The sequence below is a fragment of the Bos grunniens genome, chromosome 19 (genome assembly GCF_055505025.1).
Source record: "Bos grunniens cultivar Pamir isolate PY7600 chromosome 19, Bosgru_T2T1.0, whole genome shotgun sequence".
Classification (NCBI taxonomy): Eukaryota; Metazoa; Chordata; class Mammalia; order Artiodactyla; family Bovidae; genus Bos; species Bos grunniens.
The window spans coordinates 27,249,962-27,276,897 of record NC_141183.1 but is presented as its reverse complement, the minus strand read 5'-3'; the positions used below and the strand labels follow the sequence as shown (position 1 = coordinate 27,276,897).

The following is a 26,936-nucleotide window of genomic DNA, read 5'->3' as shown; positions in this document are numbered from 1 at the left end:
ATGGCCCCAGACAGGTCACAATGGACTCAGAGCCCAGATCTCTAAGAGCAACTGCAGAGAAAGGGGATGTTCCTGCCAAGGGACTTGCAGGGGTCTCCAGTGTGTGGGAGGTGGTGGAAGCATAGAACTGGGCTTTGCCGACTCTTAACCTGCAGTTTCACGAAGCCCCCATTCAGTGCCTCAGTTTCTCCTTCCCGAGTTCCAGTATGCCTGTCTGCAGGAAAGCAGGTTGGCAGGGCTACTCTTCTCGCACATTTCCACCTTACCCCAAGCAGGTCCTCGAGGGTTTGCTGCTACTCACGCTCGCGCACACTGGCGCAGACCCCGACCCTCACCACGCCTCTCCCTCCCGAATCCTCCGACTTTGTCGGCCCCAGGTCCCTCTCGCCCGCAGCGCTACCCCTAAAGGTGGTGTGTACCCTGGATCGGGGTTCTGGGGTGAAAGGGGGCGGAGAGGGCATCCAGGATTAAGACGTCGGGAAGCGCTTTCCCACCTCTGCTGGAGGTAGATTCTGTGCAACCAAGCATATCAGTTAGTTCTCTGGAGACTTCAGGGCCGCTTACGCGCCATCGCCGAGAGGCAGAGGAATGGACTGGATGACCTTCCTACACCCGCCATCACCCCGACTCCCTGGCGTTTTTCGCTCTCCCAAGGCTGCGTCACCCACGCCTCCTGCCGAGTTGGGTGGGTGTCTCAGCTCCCCCCAGGGCGGGTTTCAGGGAATGCAGTGGAGAGGGCAGAGCGGTTGCTACCTCCTAGGTTGCCCTTTCGCCGAATCTGGCACCTAGTTGTGCAAATGAGGCCGGGCTTTTTGCATTTCATGCTAATGAGCAGATCCCTGAAGAAGTGCCTTTCTCTCCTGGCGGGAGTCCTGCTCTCATTCCGGCTTGCGCCAGCGCCAGTCTTGAACTCTCAGTGGTCTTCTGGGAGAGGGGACTGTTTATTACAGTAGGCCCTCAGAGTCTGACACCTTTTTCCCTCTGGGCAGTCGGCAGTTTGCCTAGTTGGCTTGCCCTTCCCAGACAAGATCAGGGAAAGAGGCCCCACTCTAATCACGCCCCCGCCCTTAACAAAGAAAATGAAGCCAGAGAGGCTTGCCCTGTCCAATGGTCAGGTTTCCTGAGAGTCAGCAGACCGCACACCTTTATCCAGCACCATCCTCTAACCCCCATCTCTGGGTTGAACTTTGTTCTAGAACATACCCATAAAGGGGGGCAGATAACATGCACCATCAGAGCAAAGCATCCCTGAGCTTGGGGCCACCTAAGGCATCCAGACTCCTCTGCAGGACACCAGCCGACTCTGACATCCCTATCAGAGATGCTCACTGTTGGTGTGAGTGCAGGAGGTAAAGAGGGAGGCAGGACCCACAAAGAAGGCAAAGGAAGCTATGAAATCATCTTTAATTCCAAGCCTCAGCTCTGACATTACCTCCTCAGGGTGGCCTTCTTTCAGCAAGTATTTAGTATTACAGTACCTACTAAGTGCCAAAGTGCTGAGGACACCATACTGGGTCACGCCAGAGTCTGTAATCTCAGAGGACTTGGCCCAGCCTGGGTTTATGTCTCTATTTATGGCAATGAAATGGTCGTATTCCCCTCTAGGCTCTATGTTCCTTGAAGACAGGGGCTATGTCTATTTTGCTCATCAGTTTGGCACATAGTAAGTATGGCAGAAAGTGAAGAGGAACTAAAAAGCCTCTTGATGAAAGTGAAAGAAGAGAGTGAAAAAGGTGGCTTAAAGCTCAACATTCAGAAAACGAAGATCATGGCACCTGGTCCCATCACTTCATGGGAAATAGATGGGGAAACAGTGGAAACAGTGTCAGACTTTATTTTGGGGGGCTCCAAAATCACTGCAGATGGTGATTGCACCCATGAAATTCAAAGACACTTACTCCTTGGAAGGAAATTATGACCAACCTAGATAGCATATTGAAAAGCAGAGACATTACTTTGCCAACAAAGGTCCGTCTAGTCAAGGGTATGGTTTTTCCAGTGGTCATGTATGGATGTGAGAGTTGGACTGTGAAGAAAGCTGAGCGCCGAAGAATTGATGCTTTTGAACTGTGGTGTTGGAGAAGACTCTTGAGAGTCCCTTGAACTGCAAGGAGATCCAACCAGTCCATTCCAAAGGAGATCAGCCCTGGGTGTTCTTTGGAAGGAATGATGCTAAAGCTGAAACTCCAGTACTTTGGCCACCTCATGCAAAGAGTTGACTCATTGGAAAAGACTCTGATGCTGGGAGGGATTGGGGGCAGGAGGAGAAGGGAACAACAGAGGATGAGATGGCTGGATGGCATCACTGACTCGATGGACGTGAGTCTGAGTGAACTCTGGGAGTTGGTGATGGACAGGAAGGCCTGGCGTGCTGCGATTCATGGGGTCGCAAAGAGTCGGACACGACTGAGCAACTGAACTGAAGTAGGTGCTTAATAAATCTGTTAGATGAATAAGTAACCTCAGGTAGACAAGGGGAATGGGAGGGGTAAGAAATTCCTTTCTCTGGGTCTCAGCTGGTCTGTGTCTAAAACCTCCTCTGATTTTAGAGGAGAAGCCCCGTATAGACCCTGCTCCACCAGCCCTGTCAGCCCACTCCCATTTACACCTCCCTCAAGTCTGGATGGTTCCCTCAGGAACTGAGAGAATCCTCCCATTGGTGATGCTCTCTGCTCAGCAATGATACACTGTCCCATTTAGTCACCTCACAGCCTTGGGAGTTGGTGGCTGGGTGGGTGCTGGGAGCTGGGTGGTATTTTTTAGATAAGGAAACTGAGGCTCCAGGAAATGATTAAATTACTTAAGTGACTGCCCAAACTACGAGGCCCTCTCTCCAATGGCCCTGGCCCACAGCTCCTCTAGGACAGTCCTACTGGCAGAACAAGGAGCATACTCAAGAGGGACCAGAAAAGGAAAAAAGAGGCTGAAGACTTAAAACCCCACATTTGAGCAAGACTTATGCTCAGCTGTGCCCTCTTTAGGAAATGGAAGCACTTCTAAGAGAACTAACCCTTTAAGGCCCTTACTCTCCTCAGAACTCATTTACCAACTCCCATTATCAGGTGTGGGATTCCCTGATGGCTCAGTTGGTAAAGAATCTGCCTGCAACCCAGGAGACCCTGGTTCAATTCCTGGGTCAGGAAGATCCGCTGGAGAAAGGATAGGCTGCCCACTGCAGGATTCTTGGGCTTCCCTTGTGGCTCAGCTGGTAAGGAATCCACCTGCAATGCAGGAGACCTGGGCTTGATCCCTGGTTTGGGAAGATCCCCTGGAGAAGGGAAAGGCTACCCAGTCCAGTATTCTGGCCTGGAGAATTCCACGCAGGAGGTCACAAAGAGTCAGACACAACTGAGCGACTTCCACGTTCACTTTCATTGTCAGCATGCCTGATACGAGGGCAAGGAAAAGAGGTGAGACAGAGACAGAAGACTGGCTGAAGCGGCACTGTTGTCGGTAGCGAGCTGCTCAGGTGTGTCCAACTCTTTGGGGACCCTATGGACTGTAGCCAGCCAGGCTTCTCCATCCACGGGATTTCCCAGGCAAGAATACTGAAGTGGGTTGCCATTTCCTTCTCCAGGGGATATTCCCAACCCAGGGATCAAACCTGAGTCTCCTGCATTGCAGGCGGATTCTCTACTGCCTATCCACCACAGAAGTCTGGATGGAGGGGCAGAAAACACCAAATGATTTTCCTTCATAGCTGAACTTCCTGGGGGAAGAGGAAGCCTTAGTAGTCTTTATTGTATGCCAAAGACCCCAGAAAGAATGAGTTGTGTCAGATGCTTTCAGACCAGTTTTCTTACCCTCTCTGGGTCTTGAACATCTATTCGTATGAAGCAGAAGGTACCTACCTTGCCATCTCATTCATGAGGGTCAGTGGGACAACTGAGTTAAGAGGGCTTTGCAAACTGCCTGGACATTTTCAAAGCCATGTCTGGGGCTGAAAAAAAAGGCCACCTGTGCTTTACCATGCTCCACCCTCCCTCCTCGAGCTTCCTTTGTAGCTCAGTTGGTAAAGAATCCGCCTATAAAGCAGGAGACCCGGGTTTGATTTCTGGGTTGGGAAGATCCCCTGGAGAAGGAAATGGCAACCCACTCCAGTATTCTTGCCTGAAGAATCCCATGGACTGTAGCCTGCCAGGCTTCCTCTGTCCATGGGGTCGCAAGAGTCGGTCACGACTTAGCAACTAAACCACCAACCACCACCCTCCCTCCTCATTGCACCCCAGACCAGGTTCTACTTATCCAGACTTCCTGGCCAGGGTGAACAGGCTTCAGCCAGAAAGGGCTAGCTGACCTTGTTGGCTGGAGCCCTAATCCTCTCCAGATCGGCCGGTGGCTTGCCACCTGCCCATCTGCCCATCCCCAGGTCCCAGTGACCATTGGTGGCTGTGATTAACAGTGTGCAAGGGGTGGCGATGGTCCTGAGCAGAACTTGAAGTGGTTTACTTCATTCTCCCAGCCCCTTCCAGCTCCACTCCTCTCCTCTGCTGACATCCCCACAAGCAGTGGCCCCATTCAGAGCTTATCTCTAGCAGCCTCTCCCGGCTCTCTACTCCTTGGCTCTGGGGCTACAAGGGTACCTAGGTTCATCAGACCCCCAAAGGGCTCAGGGTTGAGGTGCAGCCCCATTACTCTGTACTTGCCCTTCCCAAAGAATGCTTCTAGTCCCCTCTTCCTGGAGGAAAACTAGATGGGGCTTCCAGGGCCTGTGAAGATGTGGGTGCCAAGGATGAATCTTGTGAGCATCTCCCAACACTGAGGGAACAGAAGGAGATCACAGGCAGGCAGAGATTGTCCCTGCAACAGGAAGTGCTCAGGTTTGGAGAAGGACTTCCAACCCAACTCCTTCCCTGGACTAACATATATGAAATCAGGGGGATGGACAATATGACTTCCTGTGGGAAGGCTGGGAGCTGGATAGATACCCCAAAAGAAACGTCCTTGGTCCTGATAAGAGCAGCTCTTATAATGGACCAGTAAATATACAAATTCCATGAAAAATGAAAGCTCATATGAAACATCCCACTTCCCCAGCTTAAAATTGGAGGAGACAATGGGAAGGACCAGAAAATATGCAAATTCCATGAAAAATAAAAGCTCGTATGAAGCACCCCAGCTTAAAATTGGAGGAAACAATGGGAACAGAGGCAGCGACCTTTCTTAACCCTGTCTGAGGGTAAGGACTGGCCTTTCTCCTCTTGTGCAAGTCCATACCCCACCCCCATCCCTGGTGACCATTACCAGTCCCCTGACCTCAGCTTCACTCAGGTTGTAATGACCATGGAGGGGGGCAGAGTCAGCTTGGTGTCCTTTGAAGGTAAAAGAGGAATCCAAGAATACAGGGGGATCATCTAGGGGCTCCCAGAAAAAGGGACCCTGGGCTGCTGGTTCCCACGCTGGAGGCCCCGCCCTCACAAGCAAGGCTAAGGCCCAGAGGTTCCCTCGGGACGCTTAGGTTTATTCCAGGGTGAGCGGGTGCTCAGGGGGGAGCAGCAGGGGTGGCCGAGGCCACCTGTTGACATGGTGCCCAGGGGTGGCCAAAGGTTCTGCAGGGCCCTGCAGGGCCTGAGTCTCTGGTTGGTTGGGAAGCTCCACCTTCTGCCCCAGCCCAAAGTAGGGGAGGCAGTCACTGATGGAGCACTTTCCGTAGTTCGCAGGGCTCAGTGATGGGCATCGAGCAGGCCTGATTCTCGCACACATAGGCAGTGGCCCGGTCTTCTAGCCGCCGAAGGGTATTCAGGAAGGGCAGCTGGCGGGACAGGAAGCTCGAGGGGTCCCCATCAGCCAGAATCAGCACCTGGGAGAGCGACAGAGTCACCCGGGGCCACCCAGACACCAGCAGGACCCACTGGTGGGTTTCTTCTCCAAGCCTTCAGAAGAGCCAGAGATACTGGAGAGCTGAAGAAGTGAGGGGTCCCGGGCAGGGGAGGCTGAGAGTGGGGCTGGGCTCAGAGACCAAACCTTGTTAGGGATGTAGATGGAGTGGACACACTGCAACAGAGCCTTGGTATCCTTGGCCTGGGGGTCCCCACAGATCACAATCTAGCCAGAACAGAAAGGTTAACTCCAGTGGCTGATGCCAAGAGGCTGGATCCAGACCTAACACGCCCTCCCCATCCTCCTGCCACCCATCCTATATGCCTAAGAAGAAATGGGGACTCAGCATCCCCCAGATCAGCGGCCAGGAGGCTGCATCAGATTCACTGCTCAGCAGGGGAGAGCACACACACACACACACACACACACAAATGAGAATACACTAGGTGGCAGGGTCATCTGTAGTGATAGAGATACACAGGGACATGCACACATGGGCAGAGACATCAGCACACACACATAAGACTTGATACACTGGAAGACACACAAACACACAGAGAGCCATACACAGAGAGACAGAGTCATCACACACACACAGAGCAGATGCCCACAGCGAGGCAGACACCAGACACACACATACACGCACAAACACACACACACAGGCCAACATACAAATGTAAGCAGGCAAACCTAGACATGGGCCACACACATACAACCGGGCGATCATGCACTGGTGAACACTCACCCCAGCACACACTGAAGGCAGGCACGCAGTCACACACCTCCAGAGTTATACAAATCCAGATGCACACACACAGCAATAACACACACAGGGACATACACCCAGAGGCACATACCTGCACACTCTACACTGCGGACCCAACTATACTGACACACACAGGCACACAGACACACGTTTCAGTAACCGCAGGGATCCATGTTTAACCCTCTCCTCTGAGAACCCTACACATAGGAACTCACAAAGGCACCTGCTCGTGATGGAGACCTGCCTCAGACACGTACAGACTCTTCTGCCTGGAAAAAGCAGCCTTACAGACCTTCCCTCAGAGACACACACTCACACAGGGCTACACACTCAGGGACCTGAGCTCTGGGGACAGCCCCAGGAACTGCACTCCATGCCTGCACTGCAACCCCAGCTTCCCTCCACCCTGGGTCCCAGCCCAAGGGCCCCACCTGCTTGAGGGTCTGCTGGTGGGCTGAGAGGGCGCGGACCATCTCAGGCAATGCCACGGGCACACGGCGCATGCGCTCAGAGAAGGCGGTCAACAGGCACACACACTTGTCCATCCAGTCCTTGTGGCCCGTGAAACCGTGCAGCCGAAGCAGGTTGTGGGCCGACACGGAGTTGGCACTGGGCTCTGCACCATCCTGGTCTGCAGGGGACAGGGAGGGAGGGTCACTGGGTCCCAGAACCCTAGTCCAGGACTGTTGCCAGGATGGCAGGGGCCTGGGGTGGAGGAGTCCCTGCCCACCGGCTCCTGCCCCAGGTCTGAGAGTGACTGCCAGGCCCAGCAGTAACTGGCACCCTCATATGCACCTGCCCAGACTGAGCTGTTGCTCCCCAGGGTCCTGCATCTCCCAACTGAAACCTCCACCCAGCCACCAACTGCCCTTCCTTCCGACTTCCTCACCTCCCACTTCTAATCCACTGTGAATCTGCAGGGTCTGTGACCAGAATGGATCCAACCTGACCACTTCTCCCATCTTGTACTTCTGCCTTGTCTGGACCTTTGCCATCACTTGCCTGGACTGAGCACCACTAACGGGTTCCTACCTAGCCTCCTTGTTTCCCCACCCCTTCTCTATCGTCGGTCAGAGTGACGCTCTGAGATCTAAACCAGAGCAGATCACAACCAACTCGAAACTCACCAAAGCCTTCTCCTCCTTGCCACATTTGTTAGACCCTGCAGGGATCCAGCCTCCCGGGCATCCTCCCCTCATGCTGGCCTCTGCCCCTCTGCCCTCCCAGACACAAGCTGCCCATTCAGAGCCTCTCAGGGGCTGTTCCCTCCACCTGAAATCCCTCTCCTGCTCCTGCAGGACCACACGGCTCTGTCTTGCCCTCCAGTCCTTGGTTAAATGACACCTGTCAGGTTTAATTTGACTTCCCCGCTGAGTTGGGCCCTACCATTGTTTTGTCAGGGACCTTTCGGTCATTCAGTTAACATTTATTGAGCACCTAATTACATACCAGATGTGCAGGAGATCCTGGGGACACAGCAGTGACAACATCCTGACCCCAAGACACTTAAGTCTGGGTGCCGTTAACAGACTAGATGCTTCGGGTGATGCTAATGCCACTGAGAAAAGTCAGGAACGCAGTACAGTGGGCAGCTCGTACTTCTCCATGGCACCCACGATTAAACTATGCATCTGTGTGTGCGATTTTGCTTTAAACAGTACTGTCTGTGCATTGGCTCCCTTACTACCTAGGAAGCCTTATGACAATTGGGATGAAGTTGGCCTTGTTTAGTCTATCTAAGCATGTCAGTTACTGTCACTAAGCATGTTCACAGAATAGCTACATTAATCTTCGTGTCAACCATGTAAAGAAATGCCACCATTAGCACCATTTTGCATATTAAGAATCTGAGGCTTTGAAATGTAAAGAGACCAGTTCAAAGTCACTCAGTGCTAAAGATGTAAGCCCAAGAGGGCCTGGGCCCTGCCCTTGCCAGCTCTTCACCACCACACCGCACTTACTCCTCCCCCAGGAAAAACCAAGCCCGGTGGGGTCCAGTCCCCCAGGCCAGCTCCACACCCTCACTGACCGTCCTTCAGACGCAGCGGCAGGCCAGCCCCCAGCTCGGCCTCACTGCAGAAGTAGCCGCCGCCCCGGGAGTCCCAGAAGAGCCTGTCCTGTGTGTCCTGCAGCCGCAGAGCCCACTCGAGCCACGCACTCTCCTGTGAGGCCTCGTACAAGTCCAGCAGGCCCCTCACCACGAAGGCATAGTCCTCCAGGAAGCCCCAGCAGGGCGGGTTGCTAGGGGGACAGGCATTGGGGAGGGGACAGGCCAGGAAGAAAGGCACTTTCACAGAAGAGGCCCTTTTCACATGCTTTTATCTAACCCTCAAAACCTAGCTCTTGGGTAGGTCCTGTTAGCCCATTTCTCAGATGAGCAAATAGTCTCAAGGTGGATAAGAGCTCACAGTGGGCAGCAAGCAGAACCAGGACTAGCACCTACCCAGAGGGGAGGAGAGGGGCAGGGAGAAGCCTGGGATGCCTAGGGAGGCAAGCCTTCCCAGGCTGCCGGGTACCCTACCTGTGTTCCACAGTCCCACCAGAGCCTGCATAGCAGGTCCGCATCAGGCGGCCACTGGCCACATCAAACATGTGCCGCTTCAGGAACTTAGCACCATTGATGGCATAGTTGATCACCCTCTCCTGGCCCAGAACAGCCCCAGTCACAGCAAAGCCAGACACCATCAGTCCTGGAGGTAGGAGACACGGGTGGTTGTGACCCCCGCCAGGGCCCTCCCAGTATGTCTATCCAACCCCCCAAGCTCTGACATCTCCCTGGAGCAACAGGGCAAGTGTATAAGAGTTTAAGCTCCAGAGCCAGGCAGGGCTGGGCTCCTGTCTCTGTGAGACCTTGGGTGGATTACTGTAGGCTTCAGTTGGCTCATTTGTAAATTAAGGACAGTAAACCTGACAAAGAAAAAATTAATATTCACCAGGTACCTGACATACATAAGGGCCCTTGTGAAGGGGAATTCAATATATGGATCAGGCCTCAGACACAACACCTCACCATTCCAGGCAGCCAGCATCTTGCTGTCCAAGTGCGGCTTCGGCCGATGTTTCCGGGCCTGGAAGAGCTTCTCGAGACCTGAATTGAGTAAGGTTCGTACGGCCTCCACGTCCAGGCCAAAGCGGGCGGCAGTCAGCTCCAGCGAATATCGGACGGTCAGCACGTTCTGGCCCTGCAGCTCCCCCTTGGGGTCCTGAGAAAGACAGCTCTTGTCCAAGCGAGTCCACTGGCCTGTGTGGACTCTCCTGTGATCTCAGCAGTCCTCACCTGACTGGGGCTGATGTTGCCAGCCTCCGTGAGCCCATAGTGCTTCATGAGGAGCTGGCCTGAGGTCAGAGGCTCGGTGGCGCCCAGCACAGGCTCAGGGAGGAGATGCTGGACCTCCTTGACGGTCCACACGTAGAAGGCGCCCTCTTTGGGCCGCATGCCCCGCTCCGGCGGGGAGTCCGCGTCCTCTGCACTATAGAAGCCTCCAGACTGTAGGGAGGGGAGAGTTGCTGGCCCCTCCCTTCAGGACAGGGGAGGCCCTGAGCCCTCCCACCGCCAGGCCCGCCTGCCTCAGTGGACACACACCCGGTGACTCAGGTTCCGAACGACGTACTGCAGGATACCTTTGGCAACTTCGGAGTAGAACTCGTCACCAGAGATCTGAGTAGGGAGGGAGGAGGTTGTAAACAGAGGTCTCTAGGTACGAGGTGGGCAGCAAGCGTTCTCCCACGGGGGCAGGGAGGGAGGCTGGATAGTGAACATGAGACTGAATTAGGGGTGAAGTTAAGGGGGAGCCATAGGTCACCAGGCAGGCCCTGGAAGGGGCAGCCAAGGGTAGGTGGACAGGCTGGGTTTCCGCTCAGGGCTGGGGTCAGGGGTCACCTGGAAAGCTTGTGAATAGGCCACCGTGAGCTGTGCCTGGTCATACAGCATCTTCTCAAAGTGGGGAACGTGCCACTGGCGGTCCGTGGAGTAGCGGTGGAAGCCCTGAACCAGGACGAACATGGGGCTGGAGGCTGACCCCAGCCACTGCCCCCACCCCGCTGCCGCCTGCTGCCCTCTCCAAGGAATGCCTGCCCCCCTCACCTGCCCCACGTGGTCTCGGATACCCCCGTTGGCCATCATCTTCAGGGTATGCAAGGCCATCTGCTGGGCCCGAGAGCCGTCCTGGGTTAGCCGGTGGCTGAGCCAGTAGGAGAACAGGAAACTCAGGATCACTGCGGACACCAAGAATACGCAGGTTAGAGAACAGGAAGGGCAGGGGGCCGAGATCTGGGTGGCCAGGGTTAGGGGTTTACTCAACAGGCAGTCTCTCTAGATAGGCTAGGTCAACCCAGAGGACAGGTGATAATCACCAAGGTCAGCATCAGAGAGAGTCCCTGCTAAGACCAAAAGTCATAGCTTCACTAGATGGCTGCTGACAGGCAGGATGGGGTTAGGCGGTCAATGGCCAGACAGGAGAGTGGGAAGTTAATAACCGAGACAAGAGTCAGAAGACATCACTGACTAGGGTAGGCTTCGGAAGGCCAGGCCAGGGCTGCAGTGGGCATGGGGCAGGGGGCATCGACCTGGTGTGGGGAACTTGGGGGCCTCGGCGAAGCCACCATACTCCTCATCATAACCCTCATCCAGCTGCTGGAAGCAGCGGCTGTTCATGGTGGCAGCGGAAGGTGGCAGCTGGCGGTCACCCATACTGATCGCCGACCGAGCCAGCAGAGCCGTGGTGACCCGCTGACTGTTTTCTAGCAGGGTACTCTTGTTCTGTTTCCACTGCGGGAGGCAGGGGCAGACCGGGAGGTCAGCATGGGGTGAGGGCCCCTCGCTTCCCTCACCCTTGACCCCCAGTCCCCTCTATCCCCCAGTGCATACCCACCTGGTCCCGTATCCTCATCAACACCGTGCGGAAGCCAACTCGGGTCAAGCCATCCTCAGGGGGAAAATAGGTGCCACCCACAAAGGGCTGTAGGTCGGGAGTCAGCCACACACTCATGGGCCAGCCCCCACCACTGCTGGTGGCCTGCCAGAGAGAGGGCAAGGGTGAGGGGAGCAGCCCCATGTCCACGGGCAATCACCCATCCAAGGGAAGACCACTCACCTGCACAAAAGTCATATACACCTTGTCCACGTCAGGCCGCTCCTCCCGGTCTACCTTCACACTGACAAAGTCCTCGCTGAGCAGGCGGCCAATCTCCTCATTCTGGAAGGACTCCTCCTCCATCATGTGGCACCAGTGGCAGGTGGAGTACCCCACTGGAATAGGGCCACGGGGCCAGGGAGGACCAGTGACTGGTCAGAGAGGGGCAGCCAAGGGACTCCGGCTGGGCCTATGATGCCCTAGCATCTAGTTTCCTGGAAGGCCCCAGGCCCAAAGGACCCATCCCCTATCTACCACCACTCCCCTGCGCCCATCCCAGGAATGATGGATGCAGTACCTGAAAGAAAAATTGGCTTGTTTTCTTTCTTGGCCTTGTCGAAGGCTTCCTGTCCCCAGGGGTACCTAAGGCCAGCAGAGTGGGGCATCACTCACTAGCTCGGGAGGGGGGCAGTAGGAAGATTGAGGATCTAGCTGCCCCAGGAGGGCATCAGGAGAGGACTCACCAGTCCACAGGGTTGTAGGCATGTTGCAGGAGGTACGGTGACTTCTCATTGATCAGGCGGTTGGGGACCTTCTGGGGCGTGGACTGAGAGCAGTTAGTCCGGCTCCCCTTCCCTCCAGCAGGCATGGGCACTGAACTACTGACCGTCACACTTCGGTCCTTGTCCCGGGCGGAGCTACCCCTGGAGTGGGCAAGTGGGTCAGGCAGGTCAGACGAGGAGTCTCCACTGCTTCCACCTACACCCAGCCCAGAGGTCCACCTGACCACCCCCGATACCCCCCACGCCCCGTGGTACCTCTCCCGGAACCCCCTGCTCCCAGCCCAACCCACCTTTCTGAACCACGGGGGAGACCGTGGCCTTTGTGCTCCCCCTTGTGTTTTTGGGGGGGTGAAGAAAGGTGGCTCATTGGGGGCTCCCTGCCAGGTTAGTCTCCCCCAACCTCTCCGACCTGGTGTTGGGAACGATGATGACTGTGAAGTCAGGGCGAGTCACAATGGGTGGAATGGTCCTTCAGGCTCCATTCTCTCCCCTCACCCGGCCCCACCCAGGGTGACTGTGCTGGAGGTTATCTCTGGCATGCCTGCCTGGGTATATGATCTGGGCAGGAGGGCTGCTGGCTGCTGTGTTTAGGACTGGGCCAGGTGAGGAGCAAGGAGAAGAAATTCATTTGGCATCAGGGACTCCCTCACTCAACATCCATCCACTGGGCACTTCTGGGGGGCCAGGTCCCCATTACCCTCAAAGAATCAGTAACTGGCTCTGATCTCAGGGAGCTCAGCCTGGGAGGGCAGCATGGGTGGGGCAGGCCTAAGCAGTGACAAGCCCTTGCAGCATCAAGGGCTGTAACAGGCCAGCCCAGGGTGCTGTTGGACAAGGACCCTTGGCCCAGCATTGGGGTTCAAGGAAGGCTTCCTGGAGATGGTGTCGGAACAGAGTACCTGGAGCAAGCGAGCCCTGCAGCTGGAGGGGAGGGAGGGAGGAGAGGATTACTGTCTGAGCCCGGTCGGAGGCGCCGGCCTTAGTCTGGGGGGAAGGCAGGCATGGGATGGGGAGGTGACCGGGCAGGCACAGGGGACCAGAGCCAGGACAAATGACCCCAGGGCTCCGCAGGCACCGGGTGCTGAAGCGTGCCCCTCGCCCGCCCATACCTGTAGCTCTAGGCGAGGACTGGCCCGGCCCCGGGCAGCAGGAAGCCGCGGCACCGTAAGGCCCGCACGCCCAGCATGGCTGCCGGTGGCCGTCGGCCCGGACGCTGCGGACAGGAAGGGAGGGCGGGAGGGAAGGCCCAGGCACCGAACCGGCGCGGAAGTGTCTTCGCCGATAACCCCGGCAGCAGGCTGGTCTCTGAGCGCCGCTCGGTGGCCGATCACGGGACTGCAGACCGTATACTCGGGGCTTAGGAGGACACAGGTCTGTGCAAAAAACTGGGTGGACTCGTAAATCAGGGCCTGCGGGGAGGTAACCCTCTTACGGAGAATATGGAAGAAAGCCAGAGCATCCGGTCATTTTGTCCAACTTTGCCCGTTTTACAAATGGGAAATGAGGTGAGAGGCAAAGGCGTGGCTTTTCCAGGCCATCCAAACTGGGAGCTTCCCCTTTGCTCTACCCCTTCACCTGAAGGTCATGCTCAAACCCCACCCCCTCGGGAAGCCTTCCCTGAACAATAACAATGAACCAACTTTCAGGTGCTATTTAGGTATTCTATGAGTCTCATTTGCTACCCTTAGTCAGCATTTACTGAGTGCCCATGAGGCAATCTGCTAGGTACGACGGTGGGCACAGAGAGACCAGGCCAGCCCATCCGTGTGTTACTCACAGTCTGATGAGCAAGGCAAAAACTAATCCAACAGCCATACAAATTAATGTACAACCACCCACTGCGAGACATGCCATGACTAGGTATCACAGGGAAACTGGTCTGGTGGGAGAGAGGAGGGGGAAGGCCTTCCTAAGGAAATCACATTTGTGTAGCAGCCTTCCAAGAACAAGAGGATGCAATCTTGAAAGAGCTTGGGGGAAGTGCTGGGGAAGCCGGAGGAACAGATGTGCAAAGGCCCTGCGGCACAGCAGGGAGTCAGGGCTGAGGTGCTGCAGAAGCCAGCACAGCTGTAGGACAGAGAGCCCGGGGAAGAGAGGCGCAGACGCGGTGCTGACATGGAGGAGGAGGAGGGCAGGGGCCAGGTTTTGAACTGTGAGCAGGAGTTTGGTTACTGATGAGAGCAGAAGAAAGCTATGGAAGAGAGTGACCTTCCATTTTGGAAAGGTCCCTCCAGTTTTCTGGTGGTGAATGTAAAGAGGCAGGAGTGGAAGCAGAAGGGTTCAAAGGCCATAGCAGGACCCAGGGGAGAGCTCTGGGAGGTCTTCACTAGGCAGAGGTGGAGATGGAGAGAAGGTGGTGGACTTGAGGTCAGCAGAAAAGGAAACATCATCAGGATTGTCTATAAGGGGGAGGGTGTGTCAAGAGTGAAGTGCAGAAAGGGGCTGGTACTGAGAAGGAAGGGGGGCACAGGGAGAGGCTCAGGTTGGGGGCTCAAGAGGTCCCGTTTGGATGTGTTGGTTTGAGATAACCTTGAGATGTATGTGTGCAGATGACAGGTTCAGGAATGCAGAGGAGGGGTTGGTGGGAGAGAGGAAGCAGAGTGGGTGTTCAGTGCAGAGACGGTGTGGGCACAGAAGAGATCACCTAGGGCGACTGCAGGGAGAGGCTTGGGCTCATACTTGGCCTTGACGAACTCAGAAGTGCGCCAGTGAAAGACACAGAGGGTCGTGTGGGAAAACCAGGAGAGGGTGTTGTCTCAAAGGCAAAGGGCCAGAGTCGCAGGGAGGGAGAGTCAGACTTCAGAGAAGCCGACTGGGACGGGACCGAAAAAGGTCCAGTAGCTTCGGCTACGTGGAGGCCATTGGTGGACATAGCAGATGTGCTCCAGGAGGTGAGGCTGACAGTAGAAGCTGATTGGAGCGGGCTGAGGAGGGAGGGGAAAGGGGACATAGAGATGATGGGCACTTGATGTGAGGGGAAAGATGGAAAGACACTCTCAAGATGGATAGGATTAATTATGACAAATATCATGGGGAAGGATTCAGTTGAGAGAAAGCATTTGATGATGTGGAGGAGAGAGATCTCTGAGAAACTGGGATAGTGGGGTGATGGAAGTGTCAGCAGGTGGGAGACCCTGGTATGCATGCTTCCTGGAAGGAATGAGGTTAAGATCAGAGAACAGGAAGTCTGCCTTTAATGTGGAGGAATCTGGGATGATGACAAGACCTAAATGTGACCAGATGTAAGAGCAGCTGAGACGTCAAGGGGTGGTGAGGTGAGGTCATCGTCTTGGATAGTGGAGTCATACAAGACTGAGCAAGATTTGGGTGAGAAGACCATGAGCCAAGGCTGGAGCATGGCAAGAATGAGGTGGAGCACAGCCCCATGTGGGAGGAGGCAGGATGCCCAGGGGTTCTAACCTCCAAGGGGGGAGGGGTCTGCCAGGCAGTAGATGGTCCAGAGCAAGATAAGGAGCCAGATTACCAACTTCCTCATGGTGGGAGGCAAAATAGCACCCCTTGGGAATCCTCACGTAAGTGGTGTCCACAGGGAGAGCCAGTTAACAAGAGGAGACCCAGGCTGAGGAAGGGTGAAAGGTGGGTCAGTGACCATGAAGGATGGAGATCTCCCAGATTTGTGCAGAAGTCAGATGGGTCTGGGTACTGCCTGGCAAAACCAGGAATGAGGGGTGTAGCAGATTCATTCTTCAAGGTTAGTCTCTGAACAGGGTGGACCCTGGGCTGAATTGGACACTGGCCTGGGAGGAACCACACAACCACTTCATAAGGAAGGAACTCTTGTCCTCATCTGACAAATAAGGAAATGGAGGCACAGTCATAGAGAGGTTAAGTTATTTACTCAAGGTCAAAGAGCATAACCACTTATAAGTGATTAAATGGAAACCTTAGAGCAGTTTTGAACGGTCAGTCCTACTCCTAAGTAGATGCTCTCGTCCACCGTGTCTGTAACAGCTACGGTGGGACTACCTCCCTCCGAAAAGCAAAGCAGCTCCTCTCCCCACCCCTACCTTAGGAAGAAGACCAGCACTGTGTCCTCCCCTCAACTTTGCTGTTTCTGGCCTGTGGAAGGACATTTTACCTCAGGCCCCCAAAAGGCCTGCGTCCTGCAGGGCTAGCCCCTGAACACTGAAGACCACACCAGTGCCCGTGGTTGGGGGGAGCATTGAGTAGAAAAGGAATAAGGGTGACTATGGTGGCCCTCAGGACGAGGGAATAGGCTCTGCTCCTCCCCGGGTTTCTGATCTACACCAGCCCCCTAGGAGGGGTCATGCTTGAAATTGAGTTTTTTGCCAGTCCTGGTGAAGAGAGGAGAGAAGAACCAGATTTAAGGTGAGTCAGTAAAACAAAGGATTTGGGGGCTCCTGGACCAGGCTTGCCCGTGTGGGTTCTGAGCTCCTGGAGACTGTGCACTTAGCAATTCTTGAGTCCCTCCCGAGATGAGCCCAGTGCTTTGTCCACAGCAGCCAGTCAATATTTGTGAATACTGGGGCCCAGCATGGGAGCTCAGAGCAGAGGAGCCAGGTCCCCTGACTTGGAATCCCAGCCCTACTCTGCCAGCTTTGTGACTTTAAGCACGCTGCTTAACCTCTCTGAACCTCACCTATAAAGAAGGAGCAGGGCCAAGGGCTTTGCCCTTGGTCTAATGCTCTGCTGCTCCCATTTTGATATTCTTAACTCAATTTTGAACAAGGGGCCCCACATTTTTACTTTGCACTAATTATGTAGCTGGTCCTGAATGGGAGTAATATTATCTACCTCAGAATACTGATGCAAGGATTAAATGAAATAATCGGTCTAAGGTGCTTAGCACATAATGATTGTGCAAGGGAACAACTGCCTATTGTCCTTTGCTTTTAGATTATTCCCCGCGCCGCTGTGTGATAAATGGATGAAATGATCGAATGACTGAGAGAGAGTCTCAGGAGCATGGACAAGCGAAGGTGCTAGGCTGAGGGGGCTGTATGGGAAGTGGGAGCATTTTTGTGCCCCACATTGTGGAGCAGTCGTTTCCAGGGTAGCCAGTGATTCAAGCTGTCGTCCAGACCTGGCCGCCACGCCCGGCAAAAAGTCCACTTGGTGAGAGCTGAGGACATGCATTCCAGTCTTTATTACGGGGCGTACTCTCCGCCCCAGTGAAGTCTGCAGCTCCGGGAGCTGCTAAGCGTCCGCGGAAGCTGGGGGCAGAATCCAGATCTGTCTCTGGGCGGAGTCTCAGCCTTCCTTCTTCCTTCCCGGGGCGGGTCCTGGCATGGAAGCTCCGCCCCAGGGGGCGGGGCCCAGTGTTATCAGCGCAGGGCGGGGGCGGGGCATCGCGCGCACGCGCTGGCGGCCGGGGGCGGGGCCGTTGCTCAAAGGAAAGGGTTGGTATCCGTCAGAGGGGTCTGGTTGAGCGGTCCGGCGGAGCCCGAGGTGGGCAGCAGAGGCTGTGGCAGGCTCCCGGAGGGTGGTGGCGTGAAGGCGCGGGCTTGGGGGAAAACGCTGACCGAGGCAGGGAGGGTCACGCCGGCCGGCACGCTGCTGAGCGGGAGGGGCAGGGAGGCACTGTAGGTCATGGAGCCAAAGGGCGCCCTGATCGGCCCACCGGCCGTCAGGCTCAACGCTGGCGATCCTGTGCGCATCTGGTTCAGAGTCCGCCTGCTTTGATCGCCCCCGCCGAACGGGTTGGTGGGGGATGGAGTGCTGAGACCTGCGGAACAAGGGTGGGTTGGGGGACTTGGAGCGGGCCAAGGGGACATAGTCCGAAGTGGGGAGGTGGGGAGGGGGGCAAGGTAGCAAGATCTGAGGTCTTAGAAACAGGAAAAAAAAGAGCTAAGATTTTAAGGCAGGGGTTGGGCTCTGAAGGGAGAAACAGAGAGAGTAGGGGACCCCAGTGTGGAGACCCAGCAGGGACAAGGGAGTGTCCTACCTGTTAGAAAGGGGTTCCTGGTCTTTACAGCCTGGGGCACCTTGACTAATGAGTCAAGGTTGACCAAGGAGGAGGCTGAGGGGCCCAGGAAGGACTCAGGAGTCCGGCGTGCTGGGGTGTCCCTGCTGGACTGGGCTAGTGCTTCCCCTAGTACATCCAGGTCAAAGGCATCTGGCTCCTTTGTGCCATTTTGCTTTACACTGGGGGTGTGGTCTCCAAACAGGTCCAGCTCTGGAATAGAAATGATAGGGCTTGTTGGTAGGGAGAGTGAATGGTCACTCTGTGAGAGGTAGAAGGCTGAGGCCGGTGCTGGGGGCCCATCTTTCCCCACAGTTGCAGTCATTCCCTGCTTCCTGCTTACCCACAGGACTGCTGGGCTTCCCAGAGGGCAGAGCCTGGGTGCATTCTAGCCCTTCCTTGGTCTCTGTGGATACTGGAGGCTTGGCCAATGGGTCAAAGGTCGAAGAACCATCTAACGCTAGCCAAGGAGAAAAAGGAAGATGAGATGGGCTGGCAGAAAGGGCAAGCACTGGGCTGGCCCCTTTCCAGGCAAGTTGCCCTCCTAGCACAGGATCTGTTGCCCTTTGGCACTGGAGGGAGGGGGGCCCAGAAGTCCTCCAGCCCCTCACCCACACCCTTTGACCCTCTACTTACCAGGTGTGTTGAAGGTCTCTACCAGGTTCCCCCAGGGTTTGGCTCCATTGTTGGGGAGTTTGTGGTGGGGGGAGTTCTGTGCCCAGAAGTCTGTGGTGGGTGGTCCAGCAGGCAGCACTGGGGTCCGGCCCCAGGGCTCAGAGGAGGAGAGCACGGGAGGCAAGTCCCAGGGCTGGCTCTGGGACATGATACTTCCTGAGGGAACTGGAGACCAGGGGTCTGCCGAAGGCCCCCATGATGAGCCACTGGGCTCTGTGTTAGGCCTGAGACCTGAAATGGGGATAGCACAGATGTGACTCCAGGCCACTCAGACCCCCAGGCCAGGGCCTTCCCAGTTACCTACACCAATTTGGGAGGACAAGGGCCCATTTCACACATGGGATGCAGACTCAGGACCACCCAGTGAGCTGAAGCCCATATTCAGCAAGTTCATCCTAGGATTCTGGACCTCCAGGCATGGGCAGCTCAGGCCGCATTCCCAGTCAGGGACAGGCTGGGCCAGGAAACTCAGGGTGACCAGAAGCAACAAGAGAACATTTCTGAGTTTCCCAAAATCTGAGTTCCTTAGAGGTGTCCCCTCCCTCACTCCAACTGCAAGGCACAGAAGAAGCTGAGGCTCAGAGAGGTGAATGATGTGCCTAGTGGCCCTCAGCTGTGGGAAGGAATGCCAGCAAATGTCTGGGAGGGAAGGGGCTCTCGGGGGCCAGCCTGGGAGCCCTTTGCAGCCCTGCATGCCCACCTGGGATGTCCCATGGGTCAGCAGAGCAGTGTGTGGAGGGCAGGGTTGAAGCTGATGCGAAGATGTCCACCAAGTCGAGGCTGGAGGACTGTTGAGGGGAGAGGCAGCCATGCTCAAGAGAAGGCGGGGCCCAGAGGAAGGGCGGGCCCTGACCTGTCATCCTCCCTCCAGCTCATTCTCCTTTACTCATTCCACAAACATCTATTAATGATCCCTTGCCTCTGTAGAGTGCTTTCCCGTTTATAAAATGTTTCCTCATCCGTTTAGTGTCTGATTCTCCTAACAACCTGCGCTGTGATTAGGGAAGGTTGTTGGGGTGCCCATTTTACAGATGTGCTAGCTTGGGCTAAGAGGGCAATTGCTTAAAGTCACACAGCCAGGGAGAGGGAGAGCTGGGATGGAAGGCAAGCCTGCCTGACCCCTTCCTTGGCTGTCCTGCCCCTCAGCCCATCAGTGGTAAGACACATTTTATGATAAGCCTACTTCCCTTAGTCCATGTCCAAAAGAAATTTGCCACCGTGAACATTGGCTGAAAGAGTACAGAGACATCCCAAGAGTAGCATGAGCAGTTTTGGAGGGTAGCCTTGCTACCAGCAGCTACACATTCTTCCACCATGGACACCATGTGCACGAGCCCAGGATGTTTTCAGTACCATATACCTGAGGCTACTCTCAGTCTTGATCCACAGTATCACATGCTCCTAGAATGTCAGAGTTGGAACTGTCCAACCGGCACACTTGAATGGAGGAAACTGAGGCTAAGACAATGACATGCCCTGAGTTGTAAAGTAAATGGCAGCAAATACAGAATCCAAACTCGGCATCTCACATCAGGATGTTTTGCACCCCAGTTTGCCACCAGCTCAGTCACCAGCCCATGCGGGATGGGACCTCAGTCTGCTACATCTCCTCTACCCTTATTTTCACTGAATAAACATTAAGTGGTGCTTACTATATACCAAGCACTGTTCTACACTCTTTATAAATATTTAACCCAATTCATCTCCCAGCTCTGCTAACCCATGGCCCCGAGACTACTCTACCTGGCTGGTTTTCAGCTTCTCCTCCTCCTCTCTCTCTGCTCTTTCAGGCTCTCTGTCCCAACGACGATGGGCTCCAGCTCCAGCACCATTGGCCACAGGTGAGTCATCTCCCTGCCAGGACCTCACCTCCTGCAGAAGGCACCAGAGTGAGGAAAGCATGAGCTGCCCGTGCTAGACTTGAAAGGACCTGAGCTAGGGTCAAGAAGAGTGCAGGCTGGGAGGTGCCCTGAGGTCAGGGGCAGCAGGACCACTGCAGGGAGGTGGAAGAGCCTGGTTAGTACCCGCGTAGCACCTCACCAGCACCTCACCAGCACCTCCACCAGCACCTCACCAGCGCCTCCACCAGCACCTCACCAGCACCTCACCAGCGCCTCCACCAGCACCTCCACCAGCACCTCACCAGCGCCTCCACCAGCACCTCACCAGCACCTCACCAGCGCCTCCACCAGCACCTCACCAGCAGTGGCATGGGTGGCTTAGCCCACTACCTTCTCCTGCTCCTGCCGGCTCAGGTGCAGAGCCAGCTGCAGTTGCAAGTCCTCGTCCCTGTGGGAGGTTGGGGGAACTGGCTGCGAGGGAGGAAGAGAGGGGTGAACTTGGCCCAGCGCTCCTACCTGGGCCAAAAGGCAACATCGCCCTGTGCAGGTAAGAGAAGTGCCCACCCTGAGCGGCTGTGGGCAGCCTGCCCCCAGACAGCAGTGTGAGCGTAGTCTGCTCCCTGCCTGGATCTGGATCTGAGATGCAGTTTAAAAAGAAGAATCATGCTCTTCTGGGACCCTGAGTGCTCCCCAGGCCCTGCTGTGTGAGCCCTGTCAAATCTGCCTGGATCCACAGAGGCGATGGCAGAGAGGAGGCTGTCAGGTAGGCTGTCCCTGGACCCCCACAAGAATAGCTGATGGGGGCAGCATATTTCTGTGTCTCCTAGGAAGGTGTCTGCCATCACACTCACCCCTTCCCCTCCATGAGGTGACAGCAGGCCCATGTGACAAACAGGTACTCCCAACCCACCACACACACACTACCCCTACCACGCCCAGTCAGAGAGGACCCCACTCCCAGGGTAAGGAGTCAGACCCCAGTCCCAGTAACCCAACCCAAGGGACACAGGCCCTGTGCTGTCCTTGGGAGCAGGACTAGGGCTTTGGGGCCCAGAGTAGGGAAGCCCAAGAATCAAAGGTGTGAGGCATCCAGGCACCCATCCCTCCTCCAGTCCCCCTCGCCCCATCCCCCAGGTGCCCCAGGAGGGGCCTCACCTTCTCAGCCTCCTCTCGGCTCATGGCCAAGGCTAGCTGTAGCTGCAGCTCCTCTTCTCCCGATGTCTGGGGCCGGGCCTGCTCCAGGTCTGAGGTGTAGCGGGGGGATGAGGAGGAGGCTGCAACGACCCATCGTGGCTTCCGTAACCATGCAGGTCCTCATGGGCTCCCCTGCCGCCCCCCTCACCAGGAAGCTAAAGCTCAGACAGGGAAACTGAAGGGGAGAGGAGCAACTGCCAGTCTCGGGCCCCAAGGGGTCAAGCAGTATGCTTGGCACTTTCTGCAGGGCTTCCATTTCACCCCAGTAAGATTCCAATCCTTCCTTTACAGAGATGCAACAGCTCTGAGGGGTACCTGGCCAAGGTCCTGCAGCAAGTTGAACCCAGGTCCCCTGATTCAAGTTCCTGGACTCTTTCAGCTGCGCCCCATCCAGCTCAGGGTCAAGTGTAGTGGAAGGGCAAGAGGTTGCACTCAGTCAAGGTCACAGCTCTCCAAGCCCTCAGCACATCGTTAAGGAAGGCCATTCTGAGTGCCCTCAGATCAGGGAAGTGCCCCTCTTCTCGGGGAGGAGAGTGGCGTATGCAGCTGCCCCGATTTTCAAGAGCAGTGCCCTTGAGCTGTGGGTTCAAGAGGAATGCTACTCTGCAGCACCGTGTGCTGCCTGTCTGAGCACAGGGTCGAGGGCACTCCTGGGCTTGGTCTCATTTAATCCTCAAATTGGACAATGGAGACAGATTAGTTTATCCCTACTTTAAGGATGAGGAAACTGAGATTCAGAGAGCTGGTTGGCAGAGATCTCATGGCTTGGAAGGGGCAGAATAAGGACTGAGCCTGTGCTTCTGCCTCCACCCCCCTACCAGGCAGGAGTTAACAATAACAAACCTATAATAAATAACATCATTGTTCACATTGACTTGTTGGGCACTTACTGTGTGCGGGCATGTTACCCTCTTTATCTCAGGGAATCTTCAGACATACCTCTAAGTGGGGGATTCTTATCTACAGCTGGGGGTCACAGAGCCAGAGTCAGAACTCGGGAGGCCTCCCTGTCCCCAGCCATGCCCTGGACTCACAGTTGTAGGAGGATGGGGAACCACGTGCACGGCTGAGGCCAAGTTGCCCGCTGCTGATGCCCGTGCCCTCCAGTGCCATGCGCTCCTTGGTCTTGAGGGCATGGGTGCGCTCCTGCCGAAGGCGCTCTTCATCCTTGAGCAGGGCCATCACTTGCTTGACCTTCTCGCGCACGTTCACGCCCTGGTCTTTGCCATCGCGGTCGACGTACTGGAAGTCTTTGAGTGTCTGGATGGTGTAGAGGTTCTCCCGGCACTGGTGGGCCACCCGCTCAGAGCCTGTCTTGAGCAGGTAGTCCAGCAACGTCAGCGCCTTGTACACATGCCGCCAATTTTTGCCACTGTCATTGAGCCGCCGCCACAGCATGCCCATGACCTCGGCAAAGGCCACCGTGTTGAAGGTCAGATCGGCAATCTCGGACATGAGTGAGCTAGGTGGACCCCAGGGGTCATTGCTGGTGGCCTCACGCACCTTGATCTCTGCCTCTGAGTAGTTGTGCACGATGTTCTTCACCTGGCGCCGCAGCGCTGACGTCGTCATGGCCAAGGGCTTGGAGATGGGCGGCCCCCGCCCCAGCCAGAGGTGGAGGGCCAAGGGCCACTGTCGTGAGGTCACGGTCTCCAAGGGTGCGCCGCTGTGCTCTCAGCAGGGCAGCTGTGTCCTTGGCTTCCACATGGGTCTGAGGAAGAGAGGGTCTGGAGCTCAGGGATAATGGCCCACCTCACTGGCCCCACTCAGCCAACGACTAAAGGCCTGGCCTGGGTGTCCCTGCTGCCAGGAACAGCCTTTGGCAGGCACTTATTTTTCTTATTTTACTTATTATTCAGGAAGTACTTTTATCTTTGTGTGCTCATTCATCTTCACAATCACACCTACGAAGATATTATTGTTTTCATTCAAAGATGGGGAACAAGTCAGAGACGAATTAAATGACTTGTCTAAGATCACAGAGCTGGGGAATGCAAAGCCAGGATTAACCCAGGCAGATATGTTCCACAGCCTTTGCCCTTAGTCAGGGACACAAAAGTAAGCCCCAAGGAACTCCTGCTTGCTTTGCTTGTACCTCGCTGACTCTCCTGTTTCTGCTGGGATTGGGCTTAAGACCGATCCTTCCAGCTTCTCCATCCTCACTTTCCTCTTTTTATATCATTTATTTTTGTAGCTTGATTCATTCAACACCAATTTCCTGGGGACTTCTCTGAGCCAGGCACTATGGCAAGCATAGAGTACAAGTCTTGGCCCACCCACGTCCTGTTGAGAGGGTACAGGCAATCACCGTCCAACATGTGAGTGCCGAGGAGCACAGGAATACTCAAGCTAGGAAAATCAAGAGCGCTTTCCCAGAGAAGGTGATGACTGAGCTGAGATCTGAGATTCAAAGGGAAGAGTGAGGAGGAATGAGGCAGCAAGGCAAGGAAGGAGCATCTGGGGGAGGCTGCCTCCAAAGAGGACCCACTGTACACACTGAAGCCAGAGAGGGGTATGGCATGCCCACAGTCACCATGGCTGGCTTAGCTGGGACTAGCATGTACGTATCAGAAGACAAATGCAGTACTTATTGTCAGCATCACCAGTTTTGTAACTAATTCACCTGGTTGCTTTATTGTCTCAGTCCTACCTTCTCAGCCAAAATGAAATGACCTGAGGGCAAGGTCAGTCTGGGTTTCCCAAACCCCCAAGGCCCTGGGCCCATGACAGACCTCTGATCTCCCAGCTGAGGAAAGATTAGGGCCAGCCCACTGCCCTCCCCACAACCTCAGAACCAGGCCCAAGACAGAGAAAGTTTCTTCTAGGACCCTACCAGAAACCAAAACCCAAATCCCCTCCCCTTGCCACCACTGTTCCTCTGGAATGAGCACACACACACACAATCACCATGACTGGACCTGGCCTCCACCCAAACCCTCCAGCACCACCCATGGAGACTGTGCTTCTCAACTCTACCCTGGGACTCAGCAGGAGTTGGAAGGAGCTTCTTGACCCCTGCTCCCCACCCCCACCCCCCAACAAACAACTCTCCCTCCAGCCAGCCTCAAACCACCCTCCCCAACCAACCTCAACTCTCCAGCCAGCCTTGCCAACCTGGGCACCGCTCAAAGTCTTCGGAGTTTTCATCAGGACCAGTTGTGCTCGGGAGAGCCTGGGCCCAAAGCATAGGGCCCAAAGCACAGGCAGGACAGAGAGCACTGGCTGAGGATGGGCTTACCTTCAGTCTGCTGTCTTTCTGTCCCAGCGACAGGCCTTCTTTGAGGATGCCCTGGCCAGCGCTCGTTTAATGCCTGCCCTCCCCGTCACTAGTGACTCAGACCTGTCTTTACCTCCCCAACCTGTGGGCTGACAGGTGACAAGAGTCAAGATGAGAAATAATTGTGCCCTAGAGCCCGCCTGAATACAAGCCTCTCCCAGGGCTGGCCACTGAAACCAGGAGAACCAGTCGGGCATCCTGACTCCACCAGGAGCCCTGGCCCTCCTGCTTGGCCCGGGGTAGTGGGAGGGGACCCTCTGTGTGGGCCCTGCGGGTCTGCTTGAACTTTCCTCCTAGGAGGTGGGAATGGAGGAGCCTTCTCTGCACATCTCTGCCCAAGTGGGGCTAAGGGAGGAATCAGAAATACCAGGAGGCTCCACCCCCACTGAAGTTTGAGGGGAAGCGGTAGGGAGGAAGAGAAGGCAGGGTGAGGCCCAGGGAGCAAGAAGGGGAGGGAGAAGGAGAGGAAGGACCTCAGGAGGGGTGGCTGGGAGGGCTGCCAGCAGTGTTACAAGCAAAGGGTTTTATCGAACACAATATGCCCAGAAATAAAAGGGAGTGAAACAGAAACCCAGCAGCTGATAAGGCGGTGGCAGCAGCAGCGGCAGCAGCCAGGCAGCCTAGTATGGAATTACCGCAGTGACCTTGAGCCAGACCCTGTCAGGTGGAAGGAAGGGCACTGAGAAGCCCAGCGGAGCGGCCAATTCAGAGATGGGGGAGGGTGGGGGAGGCAGGAGGGTACAGAAGGGCCAGCAGGGGGCGGGGCAGGCCACGGGGGCTAGAGCATCCGCTCTCTCCCGTGTCTGGGGTACCAAGAACTTTACAGGCAGACAGGAGCCTGCTCTTCTCAGGCCCCACAGCAGTGGGGGGATCTGTCAGGACTAAGGAAGCAGATGGCATTCCCAGAGAGTGGATCCAGAGAGATGGAAAGAACCCAGATATGTTGAGTCATGTGCATGAGTTTGTCAAAGACTGTGTGCGTCCCCATGGGCCAGCACCCGCTCCTGTCCTCTGCTGAGGCAGCCCCTTCCCACCAGGTCCCGCTTGAGTAGGGCGGGGAGTGGCAGTGCCCTAACCCTTGGTTCAGTGAGTCGGGTGAGTGCTAGCTCTAAGCTTAAGTCAGCCCAAAGGTAGATGTGTCCTGGGGGCACTGGAGTTGGGGTTGGGGGGATGTCCTGAGGCTAGAGCTGCAACAGAGGCTGAGAAGAAGGCGTGGAAGGAGTCTGTGGGGAATGCCACCAAAGATGCTGGTCCCAGGATGGGGAGCCAGCCCCGGGAGGCCCCCTTCCTCGGGAGGGGTGGGGGTGGAGGGCAATGCCTCCAGATTCCTCTGTGACCCTGCCCTCCTCATCCTTCTCCCTCAGACCTGGAAGGGAGATTAAGCCCCCAGCTTTCCATACCAGGCACCACCAGAGCTTACCTCCAATGCAGCTTCCTTTGGCCCCAGCCTCTGGGCCACAGGCAGTCTCTGCAGTGACCCTCCAAGCCTGCGCAGCAGAGGGACGGCACAACCTTGGGAGTATCCCCAGAGCCATCCACCACGGACCCTCGTCCTGAAGACCAACTGTCTCCCAGGAGGTGCAGACCCCTCGGAAGGGTGGCTCAGGGTCCACAGAAGGGGCTACTGCCCTGCCTCCCGCCTACTTGTTTCCGGACACCTAACCGGCAGGCAGCACTCGGGAGGAAAGTTGCTCAGCTGGCCAGGCAGGTCTGCCTCAGCAGTAACAGGACACAGGAGGAAGCGCAGGGCGTGTTAACCCCTTCCTGCTGACCAGGCAGGCAGC

The 26,936-nt window shown here is 55.9% G+C and overlaps 2 protein-coding genes and 1 long non-coding RNA gene across 10 annotated transcripts; 1 reads left to right on the top strand and 2 right to left on the bottom strand.

The window, feature by feature from the left end:
• Nucleotides 1–5,440: 5,440 nt before the first annotated feature.
• SPATA20 (spermatogenesis associated 20) lies at nt 5,441–13,438 on the bottom strand. 2 transcript variants are annotated; one of them, XM_086358199.1, is made up of 16 exons: nt 13,331–13,438; nt 12,183–12,362; nt 12,017–12,081; nt 11,680–11,834; nt 11,458–11,601; nt 11,153–11,354; nt 10,671–10,801; nt 10,467–10,571; nt 10,170–10,244; nt 9,864–10,073; nt 9,597–9,789; nt 9,108–9,276; nt 8,616–8,827; nt 7,018–7,217; nt 5,965–6,045; nt 5,441–5,800 (listed from the first exon to the last, which is right to left on the bottom strand). In XM_086358199.1, exons 2-16 carry the CDS (start codon nt 12,305–12,307, stop codon nt 5,630–5,632), a joined length of 2,238 nt encoding a protein of 745 aa, XP_086214325.1. In that variant the 5' UTR covers nt 12,308–12,362; nt 13,331–13,438; the 3' UTR covers nt 5,441–5,629. The 2 variants fall into 2 exon arrangements, with proteins under 2 accessions (XP_086214325.1, XP_086214324.1); XM_086358198.1 differs by lacking the exon at nt 13,331–13,438 and adding an exon at nt 12,512–12,650.
• Nucleotides 13,439–17,330: 3,892 nt separating this feature from the next.
• Nucleotides 17,331–26,812, bottom strand: EPN3 (epsin 3). 7 transcript variants are annotated; one of them, XM_086358200.1, is made up of 10 exons: nt 26,573–26,812; nt 22,910–23,586; nt 21,837–21,955; nt 21,072–21,152; nt 20,584–20,712; nt 19,541–19,628; nt 18,802–19,071; nt 18,509–18,625; nt 18,148–18,378; nt 17,331–17,928 (listed from the first exon to the last, which is right to left on the bottom strand). In XM_086358200.1, exons 2-10 carry the CDS (start codon nt 23,445–23,447, stop codon nt 17,591–17,593), a joined length of 1,911 nt encoding a protein of 636 aa, XP_086214326.1. In that variant the 5' UTR covers nt 23,448–23,586; nt 26,573–26,812; the 3' UTR covers nt 17,331–17,590. The 7 variants fall into 7 exon arrangements, with proteins under 7 accessions (XP_086214326.1, XP_086214328.1, XP_086214327.1 ...); XM_086358202.1 differs by lacking the exon at nt 26,573–26,812 and adding an exon at nt 24,963–25,489; XM_086358201.1 differs by lacking the exon at nt 26,573–26,812 and adding an exon at nt 25,114–25,489.
• On the top strand, nt 18,509–22,749 carry LOC147351865 (uncharacterized). Its single transcript, XR_015147724.1, has 3 exons — nt 18,509–18,696; nt 20,631–20,681; nt 22,167–22,749. It is a non-coding gene; the product is annotated as an uncharacterized LOC147351865 (long non-coding RNA).
• Nucleotides 26,813–26,936: the final 124 nt, after the last annotated feature.

Excerpts from the sequence above, each read along its gene's own strand:
- SPATA20 (XM_086358198.1), bottom strand. The coding sequence starts at position 12,588 with ATGAGCCACCTTTCTTCACCCCCCCAAAAACACAAGGGGGAGCACAAA. Across the intron at positions 11,835-12,016 it reads CAAGCCAATTTTTCTTTCAG|TGGGGTACTCCACCTGCCAC; the intron begins GTACTGCATCCA and ends GCCCTATTCCAG. Across the intron at positions 10,245-10,466 it reads CCTATTCACAAGCTTTCCAG|ATCTCTGGTGACGAGTTCTA; the intron begins GTGACCCCTGAC and ends CTCCCTACTCAG.
- EPN3 (XM_086358200.1), bottom strand. The coding sequence starts at position 23,447 with ATGACGACGTCAGCGCTGCGGCGCCAGGTGAAGAACATCGTGCACAAC. Across the intron at positions 18,379-18,508 it reads GAAGCCCAGCAGTCCTGTGG|AGCTGGACCTGTTTGGAGAC; the intron begins GTAAGCAGGAAG and ends TTTCTATTCCAG. Across the intron at positions 17,929-18,147 it reads CAGGAACCCCTTTCTAACAG|GTCTCAGCACTCCATCCCCC; the intron begins GTAGGACACTCC and ends CTTGTTCCGCAG.